The 10,777-nt window shown below is 39.7% G+C and overlaps 1 protein-coding gene across 2 annotated transcripts; it reads right to left on the minus strand.

The window, feature by feature from the left end:
- Positions 1-5: 5 nt before the first annotated feature.
- On the minus strand, positions 6-8,527 carry LOC136283135 (uncharacterized). Of its 2 annotated transcripts, none has more exons than XM_066171473.1 (4): positions 8,162-8,527; positions 5,301-6,782; positions 2,154-4,926; positions 6-1,747 (listed from the first exon to the last, which is right to left on the minus strand). In XM_066171473.1, exons 1-3 carry the CDS (start codon positions 8,250-8,252, stop codon positions 4,457-4,459), a joined length of 2,043 nt encoding a protein of 680 aa, XP_066027570.1. In that variant the 5' UTR covers positions 8,253-8,527; the 3' UTR covers positions 6-1,747; positions 2,154-4,456. The 2 variants fall into 2 exon arrangements, with proteins under 2 accessions (XP_066027570.1, XP_066027571.1); XM_066171474.1 differs by lacking the exon at positions 6-1,747 and adding an exon at positions 1,991-2,057.
- Between the last annotated feature and the right edge of the window lie 2,250 nt (positions 8,528-10,777).

The raw sequence follows: 10,777 nt of genomic DNA on the forward strand, positions 1-10,777 counted from the left end.
AGTTCAATAAGCCAATCACATTTAAAGTTGTAATTTTAGCCAAAAAATCACATTTGTAGTTTAAATCAACCAATCGCAATTTAGGCCTCCATTCTCAGTCTTTTAATGCACATTTTTCCTTTCTTTCATAACTTGGCTATTCTTCTTTTCTCGCAAACAATAATTTTTATGATTAATAATGGTAATAGGACTGAGTTGAGTCCAATTCAGTCTGTAATCATACGAGCGTTTAACAAAATCGGACGACCGCGAAGCGGGAGTCCGATCTGTTAATCGCTCGTATGATTACAGATAGAGTTGGACGACACGATGTCCTGTTACCAATTAATCAAAACTATGACAAAATCTGAGAAAGAAGCTAGACATCGGTTATGTGTTTTCATGTAAAAGAAAGCAACAACAACAGTTAGCTCGGCGGAATACTGGGCGCGCATAACGCGTTCTGTCCACTTATACAGGCATGACGTGTTAACTGTCCCTTTAACTGTCCAATTACAAGCATGACGTGTACAGTGTCCTATTAGTGCTCAAATCGGGCTGTTGATGACCAATCACGTTCGAGAATTCTGTTACAGTTTTTGATTAATTGGTAAGAAGACTTCGCGGTTGTTCGATTTTGTTATTATTCGTATGATTACAGACCGAATTGGACTCCACTCAGTCCTATTACCATTACATATTGGATGGAAAACATAAAAAAAACGTGCGAAAGGCCACATTCATTATTTTAAAACAGAACGACTGTTATTAACTAGATCGTTATCTACATCCAGTGCATGCGTCAGTATTTCGAAAAATAAGCAACTGTTCTTTCTATCTAGTCTGTCACACTTACGTCACTGTTTAGGGGCCGGGGGGAGGATTAACTAATTGAACACACGTGTAATGCTATCGGCGACATTATTCTCAGACACTCCAGTTGATATAATACACTTTAAGTATAGTCCTGAGGGAAACAAAACTAACTAGTTTCCCGTGGGACCATACATTAAGGGCTTTGTCATACATTTAGACTTTCTCTGAAACAATCATTTGCTGTGGTATTAGGCGTGCGGGCAACAACTACGCTTTGTATCCCGGTCGGGATACATTTGAATTTGATAAGGGGCACGTGACCAAGAATCAGCCAATCGCAGTGATCGTTTTATTAAGAGAAAGTCTAGGTATATAACAATAGTGGTTACTCTTGTCATTATTCACTGCCCTACTCAACATAGATAGGAAGAGAAGGGCTTGCCTTGGCCTGCGTAAAATGCTTTGCCGTTTCATTGCACCCAAACGAGACTAACGTCAGCCGCACGAGGGCGTGGATTGAAAGCGAAGAGCCCTCTCCCTTTTCGTCATCTTTTAGCTGGTTTTCGCCCCATGCCCTCGCACAGCTCATGCCTCCCCCACTTGGATAAAAGGAAAAGGATAGGCTTCCTACACTAGCCACACAGGCGTTCTCGACATTACTGGTTATGATTGAACTTGGGATCAGAATGACTGAAAAACTCATTTCTTCATTGTTTATCCCATGTAGTTAAATCGATAAGAAGACAATAACATTTTTGCCTCAGCTGTTTCACTAATAAAACCAATTGCAGGTAAGAACTGGACATTCTCTTCATCTTTGTCTTCCTTTTCGGAAACATCACTTTCCATGTCGGCTTGCAAAGGCTCATCGCTTTGTGGCTCTGCTTTCTCATCGTCGTTTTCCGGGCCATTATAACCTTCATTCTCCGCACCAAATGTCTGTAATGTCTGTCTGTGTAACGAAAACAAAGCAAGGCAACGGGTGAGAAGCTGAAGAGAAAAATCAGAAAAAATCGCCAATACATTTACATTTTACCTCTTTCTGCATTTTCTCTATGTAATATACGTCTTTTCATCTATCTTATGTAAAGAATTCCTTCGTTTCCCATAATAAAGCATCGAGGAAATATCTCTCATAATCCATGGAAAGCGGCCAAAAAAATATCGTAAGAGTAGATAACAATTCAATAAAAACCCGTGATGAGAAAGGCCAAGATGGAGCGACCAAGGTGCTCAGAGAAAGTGAAGTTTAAATCGGATTTCTAGAGGGAAAGTTAACAATGAGGCTTAATTGTTAAGGCTGCACAAACACTAATAAAGTTCACTACAACTGGACAACGGTGAAAGTAAAAACCCACCGCTAAGCCATGACTTTTTGCTCGTGTTCCATCCGATAAACCAGATAGCAAGTACATATCTTTGGAATCGATGCTGTACATACGGGGCTGTGCAAAAGGATCGTTGTCATTGTGCAGAATTGACGCCTTTCTCGCCCTCCAACTATTTTTTAATCTTCTGTTTTGAAGCTTTGTGAGGAAATACCAAAAAATTAGTTTCGGCTCGAAATGCACTTCAACTGAAATTACATAGAGTCCACTAATATAGAACTGTAAGTCCTTTTTGATTGTAACTCCTAGGCTGGGGAAATTGAAGTTTTCCCAAAGAATAGAGTTCAGAATTGGTCAGAAGTGATTGAATAACAGCTGTGTGTTCTAATCATACTAACTATTGCGACCCTGGATTAAATCTGAATGGAGCAATTTTCAACTGAGTGACAATAGAAATTCGTGATGGCACTGGTTGGATTCTATATCCATTTTTTGATTTGTTTTTATGTTCGTGCCGCCTTCTCGATCAATGAAACTAACGTGACTTGCTTCTCGCGTTTATTCGCGCTTATAGCTGGTTTTGTGACCTCTCTCCAGTTTTAGTGTTCATTGACCCCTTCTGAAAGTGCTTCTTCTCTTTGATTGACGATTATAATTACGATCTTCCCCTCATTGATATGGGAAGCACCAAGTCTTACTTAAAGCTTCTATTATTACCCTGTTTACTAGAGAGAAACCTTTTATAGGACTAATCGTTACTCATGATTAAACACAGCAGCAAAGCAAGCAAAACCAGAATTATAATTCCAAGTGTGATCACAACCGCAATCCACGCCTTTACAAAGGATGTCGCCTCAGGTTGCTCACTCGGACAAGTTGTCGTTAGTGTAGGACCAGCGACCTACCTTACACTTTCAACAGATACCGTGAAATTTGAGCCTTCTTCACCTTTCTCTATTACCTCCTTCAAAGTGTCGGCATTAACATCATTCGTAGTTGTAAGGAAAACTGTGAAGTCGAAAATTGTACTCCCCATATGGAAGTTTTTCACCTCAAGATCAAGTAAATTCTGTTCATATTTCTTTTCGAGAATTTCTTTTCAATGGGTTTCAGACCTGCTCTTAAGGTGTTTGTACTTAAGGAAATTGCTATTTGCATATTCGTTGTCCCTAGGCTCCTCCATTTTGCCTCTTCCATCGAATTTCTTAGCGCCTTCTATTGTAGTCATAGAACAAATGAAGGAAACAAATTTTATTAGTAATGGCTGAACGTACGGGTAATTTCGAGAAAATTTCACTAAAAGTGTCAGATAACCAATGATAGAATGCTACTGACATGCTTACCCCTACGCAATGATGTGAAGAAGTCATGTTTAGGAGTGACCCTAAAGTTCCGTGACGTATAAAGGATGTTAGTATAAAGTACAACAGGGGAAAGCGTTGAAGACCCACTATGATTAAACCACAGATCTGACGTATAGATGTAATACAACAAATCTGAAATATACATGTTACACCACAGATCTGAAGAATGGATGTTCTACCACAGATCTGAAGTGCGGGTGTTATACCACAGATTTGAAGAGTGGATCTTATCCCACAGATCTGAAATATAAATATTATACTGCAGATCTAAAGTATTGATGTTATACCACAGATATTAAATATAAATGTTATACCACATATCTGAAGCATGGATGTTATACTACACATCTAAAGTGTAGATGTTCTACCACAGATCTGAAGTATAGATGCTATACCACAGATCTGAAGTCTAGATGTCATATCACAGATCTGAAGGATAGATGTTATACCACAGATCTGAAATATAGATGTTATACCACAGATCTGGAGTTTAGATGTTATATCAAAAATCCGAAGTATAGATCTTATACTACAGATCTGAAGTATAGATATTATACCACAAATCCGAAGTATAGATCTTATACTACAGATCTGAAGTATAGATGTTATACCACAAATCTGAAGGATAAACGTTATACCCCAGATCTGAAGTATAGACGTTATACTACAGATCCGAAGTATAGATGTTAAATTACAGATCTGAACCGTGGATGTTATACTACAGATCTGAAATATGGATGGTAAACCACAGATCTAGAGCGTGGATGTTCTACGAAAAAATCTGGCCCCAGATGTTCGAAGGGTGGATAACGCTATCCACCGAATAAATCTCTATCCGCTGGATTGCACAGGACGTTTTGCTAACATTTATCTGTTGGGTTGCAGTTCATCTGTTGGGTAGCGTTGCCAGGTCTTTGAACAAATAGGCCTTGAATGTAGATGTTATACCACAGAACTGAACTGTTAATGTTATACATCAGATCTATAGTATGAATATCGTGCTGCAAACATGAGGTGCGAATGGTTTTCTACAAATGAAGTATGGATGGTCTCCTTACTCACTATCCTACCTTTTGACGATGTCGTGGGTGATTGCGACGTTACTGTTGGTGTGGGACCAGCGACCTGCTTTACACTTTCAACGAAAATAGTGAAGTTTGAGCCCCCTTCATCTTTCTCTATTGCCTCCTTCAGGCTGTCGGCATTAACATCCGTCGTAGATGTAAGGAAAACTGTGAAGTCGAAAATTACACTCCCCTCCTGGAAGTTTTTCACCTCAAGATCAAGTAAATTCTCTTCGTATTTCTTTTCGAGAATTCCTTTAAAATGGGTTTCAAGCCTGCTCTTAAGGCGTTTGTACTTAACGGAATTGGTATTTGCATATTCGTTGTCCCAAGGCTCCTCTATTTTGCCTCTTCCATCGAATTTCTTAGCGCCCTCTGTTGTAGTCATAGTACAAATGAAAGAAACAAATTTTATTAGTAATGGCTGAACGTACGGGTTATTTTAAGCACGTTTCACGTAAAGTGTCAGATAGCCCATGATACATGATTGCCCCTTTGCAATCATGTGCAGAAGTCATATGTCATATGGTCAGGAGTGACACTCAAGTCCCGTAACATAACAACGGATGTTAGTATAAACTAAAGAAGCGGGTAGCGCTATGATTATACCACACATCTAAAGTGCAGATGTCATACCACAGATCTGAAGTGTAGATGTTGCACCACAGAACTGAACTATGTATGTTATACAGCATTAATATTGTGCTGTAATCATGAGGTATGGATGGTTTACTTATTTACTATGTTACCTATTGACGATGTAGTAGGTGGTTGCGACGTCGATGACGTAGACACTGTGCTTGTAACTGCTTTTGTTGTCGTCGATACAGTTTGTTTTGTCGAACCTGTTGATGCTATCGACGAGGATGGTAAAGATTGTGTTACAGCTAAAGATTGTGTCACAGCTAAAGATTGTGTCACAGCTAAAGATTGTGTTGACTGGATTGGTGATACTGGTGGTGACGATGATGGCGGTTGCAGTGCTGATGGTGACTGTGGAAGTGATGGGGATTGCGGTGATGGAGTCAGTGGAGAAGGTGATGGAGACTTTGGTGGTGCTGCCGATGGTGACGGTGACGGAAAATCTGATGGCTCTGGTGATACAGGCATTAATGATGACGAGAGGGATGGTGGCAGTGGTGTCAATGGTGATGGCACTGTTGACACTGGCGCTGATGGTGGCGGCGATACTTGGGTTGATTCTGATACTGATGTGAGTGGTGATGCTAAAGCCAGTGATGATGGCGGCTGTGATGCTGATGAGGTTGTGGACGGCGGTGGTTGCGGTGATGATTTTGATTGCGCTAGTGATGACAGTGGTGATGATTGCGGTGATGATCGGTTTGATGTTAATGATGATATCGATTGCAACTCTTGTTCTGACGATGATAACACTGATGCAACTAGTGTTGGCGATAGTGACGCTGATGGTGATTCTGGTGGTCCCGTTGATAATGGTGCTGGTTGCGTTGATTGCGATTGTGGTAAATCCGACTTTGATGATGGTGATGGTGATGGTGATGGTGTTGGTAATGGAGATGTTGATGCCAACGTTGATGGTTCAAGTGATGATGTGAGTAGTGTTGATGCCGCTAAGGGTGATGTTGTCGCTGACCCTGATGGTTGAGGTGACCCTGACGTTGCTGGTGATGTCGTTAGTAATGCTATAGATGTTTGTGCCACTGATTTCGATGCTTCGGCTGAGGATGAGGACATTAATGTTGATGCCGCTAGAGGTGATCTTGTCGCTGACTCTAATGGTTGAGGTGATCCTGACGCTGCTGGTGATGTCTGTAGTAATGCTACTGATGTTTGTGCCGCTGACGGTGATGCTGGTGGCTGTGATGCTGATGAGGTTGTGGACGGCGGTGGTTGCGGTAAAGATCGTAGTGGTGATGATCGGTTTGATACTAATTCTGATATCGATTGTGACTCCTGTTCTGATGATGATGACCCTAATGCAACTAGTGTTTGCAATAGAAACGTTGATGGTGATTCTGGTGGTCTCGTTGCTGCGGCCGATGCCAATGCTGAAGGTTCAGGTGATGATGAGAATAGTGTTGATTCCACTAGCGAACGGTTGAGAAAGAGTTCTCTTGTGTTTAAATATTTCACCGACTCTGATGGCTTAGGTGATCCTAAAGCTGATGGTGATGGCTGTGGTGACCCTGATGATGTTGTAAGAGTTGGCGGCGATGTTGAAGCTGACGCAGATGGCGACGACGATGTTGCTGATAAGGAAAAACGAGATGATAATGTTATCTAAACTTCTGTTGAGCCTTTATCATAAATAACCTTTAACTTTTTTAACAGATAGTTATAAGTACAGAGTGAGAAATGCTTTTTGGTACACAACGCGAAAGGCGCCAAAAGCTAAGCAAGACAAGCGTAAGCAGCATAAGCTACGATCTACATGTAAATACATGAGTGAATAGCTTGTTTACAAGTGTCCAATCCAATTTTCCACTATAATAATCGTCAAAACTGATTAAAAAATCTGGTACCATCATGAATGAAAGGGCGATTGCTCTCTAAATTCATGCTCTATTTAATTTTCAAATATCATTCAACGTGATCTTTAATTTAAATCTTATTTAATTCATTAGGGTTTCCCAGTTCTCTTCCACCAAACAGAGGCCGTTGGCTACAGGCCAAACGGAGGAGGTTCGACCTACTCGAACTACATCGTCACATTATAAAAAAGGCACCCACTCTTTGCTAACACGGACCTAATCGTGTCCTTCAACCTTTAATTCCCGTCAGCGTCCAAGACAGAATTTTCGCGACTAATGAAAATATACTGAGTTATACAGGGTAACAAACAACATTAGAAAGCGCTTTAGTCAGATTCTCCCGCCTCGACATAGTGACAGGAAAGATGTATTTAGAAAATTTAAGTTGTTCAAGTGAGCACCTCCACCCCATGGCGAACGTTGACCTGTCTGCAATGTTAGTTGAAAAAATCACACCACAGGAATCAAGTTTCTAGACTGACTTTTTCCTGCAGTTTTTTCAAAATGTTCGGATCAATCATAACTGCATGGGATAACTTCTCAAAGAAGTAATTTCTCTTGGCTATTTTCGTTTATTTATGTCAACATGGTTCTTTGATGATCTTTGGTTCTAGACGAACGACAATGAATTAATTAAAGGCTTCATGAAAAAATTACTTGCGTTCGTGTAAATTCATCCAAATGGCTCTGAATCATTTTGTCAGAGGTAATAAATATCCCTTTCGACTTACTTAAAATCTAAATGGCTGAAATTATTAAAAATAAATCTTATCACGCAATCATTGAGTTTTGATGACGAATATCCGGGAAGAGTCTGGAAAGAAGACCTTTAAATGTTGTCTCTAATGGACTTGAAGGCCTCCCGCTTCAAGGCTTAGTTAAAATTGCTGCTGACAGGGGCTCCTTGTCAGCATATGTGTCAGAATTCTACTGGAGCTTTAATGGATCATCTGACCAGTTTGCGTGTGAAACGACATGTTAAGTTATTCTTAACTGAAGCAAATCAGCTTGACATCTGCACGAGAGAAAGCAAACAAACATGAAAAGGTTTTTATATTTCTGCATTCTTGATAAAATAGGCTAGGGAATTTGTTTACCTTGTGAGCTAGTCGCGATCACACAGACTGTAAAAGACATGATCCACATCATAGTAACCAACAGAGTAATCCTCGTTTTGATCTGATCCATCGTGGCTTTATATGGACGACAGAGCTTGAACGATGTACAATCACGTAGGTTGAGGCTCTCCTATTCAACGCTAACCTAGACTTCCGCGGAACGAGGAATCTGAGAAGAAATCAAACGCGCAACGCAGTGAGCCGGACGGCAGAGTAATCGTAACCTTTTATAACTAAGGTTTAAAACAGCTTTGGCGCGTTGCTGAGCACGCTTTTTTCAATAATCCCTCTACTTCGGAAGAAATATCAGACGTGAATCAATTCCAAAACGGAAAATTATCTCAATTATCGCTTGTCTGATATAAGTGCCCGGATTAAGGCATACTAAATAACAGCGCCTTTGTGTTTCAGGGGTTGACTGGCAGAAAAATTGTTTACTTGACCGCATCGGTAATCCTTGATCATAATTATGAATATTTTGCATCGAAATGATAAAGATTGTGCAGTTAAAGGACATTTCTTTGGGTGCAGCTCTTGCTTAGGTTTATTTTAAGACGACGCGCAACTTACATGAATTATTCGAGTTTGATTCGATTTCGAGTTGTGTTTCGAAGTGCGGATTGACGCCGAGCGGTTGTCATTACGCAATGTCTCATTTTTTTATTATTGCCGCTCAAAGTTTGACAGCTGACTTACAAACGGTTTGCTGAGTAAATCGTGTTATATTTTACTTGTGTCAAGGTAAATAAAGGAGTCTAGTCACATATGTCGTCAATCCTCGCCCTATGGAATGCCATCGCCTCTTAATGAAATGTGTAATAAATACCACGTTTTTTAGGAAAAAAAAAAGCATATCCCAGTGTGTTTATGAATTAAGAAAAAAACTCAAAAAATCAAAATTATAACGGAATCTTTCGATCACTGCAATGTATAGCTCCTGGCATAACGTAGTCATGGAAACTGAAAAACTTGTTGTGCCGTATGTCAATATTCATATTTCCTTGGACGAGAAAACTGGTAGCTAAATTTTTATTTGTTGAATGGTTGTCCAATTTTGTCCAGGAGTGGTTTGCACTTTAACGGTTGCCAGCACATAACTTTTGCTCTTTCAGGAAAGAGAGCGTTTCAGCATTGAAATTTATCATTTAGAAAATAGCCATTAATTTACTGTATAATTATTGTTGCAGTCAATATTGTCTTGCATGGTTTGTTAGTCACTGTAGTCTTGTTTGGACAGATGAGTGGTTGTATGACATTAATGGAAGGACATTGACAGACTGAAAGATTACTTAGTCGATGAATAGATCATCAGAATGATGCAATTCATTCATTAATTGAAATTTGGGAGATTGACAACCTGATTGGTTGACTAACTAACTTACTGATCGATGGATTGATTGTTTTGTTAATTAATTGGTTAATTTGTTCATTCATTTGTTTTACAGACTGATTCACTACTACTGGTGCTACATTGGTCACAAAATCCCTGCCTTCATCGCTGACATGGGATCCTTTTGTTCTGGGCAAAGACCAAGGTGAGTGAGTTAGAGGGTTTTGTCCAAGTTTTTCTACCTGTATTTGGGCTCATCAAAGACAAAGGTGCTGTAATCAAAACTAGCTTCGAGTTACTGTTTTATCAGTTTTGTACATGAATCTCTTTCTAGGCCAGAAAGAAGGTACAGAGGCTAAGAAAGATGAATTTTGCCAAACAAACTGGTTTCAATGGCTCTCCGGTTAAAAAAGAAAGGAAAAAAATTACTCTTATGTAATCAGCTTGTTGAGAGAATGTTATGATATGTTTTGATCTCGACAGAATGAATAAGTCATATGGCAAGCTGGACAGGGCAACCAAGAGCTTGATCTTCTAGCTTCACTTCCAGAGGCTGAGAGGTAGAATTGGACTTAATGATTATATTTATATTTTACATTACGTTTCTGAAATCTATATTTGGAATGATAATGACAATCGATGTAATGTGGACACACGAACTTATTCTCATTGAGATGTGTGAGTTTGGGAGCTGTCCTGCATGGGAAGGACGTATTCATGATAACCCTACGAGTGATGGTCAAAAAAAAAAACTTTTACAATGAATTAGGCCGTAAAAAACAAAACCGAACACTTCCTACAGGGATTATTAAGAGAAGAAGTACTCAGTAAGTTGCGGAGGTTTTTGGCCTCTGTCGGATCTCCCTGTGTTGAGTTTACTGCGTCTCCCGCCAAAATGACATTTAAACTCATAAATGCTGGTCTGTCCACCGTGAGCGTAAACGAAGTGTAAGCAACTGTAGCATTTCGCAGGAGCTTTTTGAATTTCAACTAATGTTTTTTATTTGTAGTTTTCAATGGACAACTATCATAGACTGATCCAAGATATGAGCCCTTAAGACAGATAGGTTAGTAAACTTGTTCCTTGTGGAATTTGGCTCGCGTTATCCAAAATTTCGGCTGTGACTTATGAAGTTCAAATTTAAAGAACTGAAATAGCCATGTAACATTGCATGGTTTGAGGAAACGACAAATTATTTACTGTTTTCAGCCACTTTGTGGGACATAAACTGTTATGTAAACTAAAGCCGCAAGGTTTTTTACTT

This window comes from Pocillopora verrucosa, chromosome 8 (assembly GCF_036669915.1).
Source record: "Pocillopora verrucosa isolate sample1 chromosome 8, ASM3666991v2, whole genome shotgun sequence".
Lineage (NCBI taxonomy): Eukaryota > Metazoa > Cnidaria > Anthozoa > Scleractinia > Pocilloporidae > Pocillopora > Pocillopora verrucosa.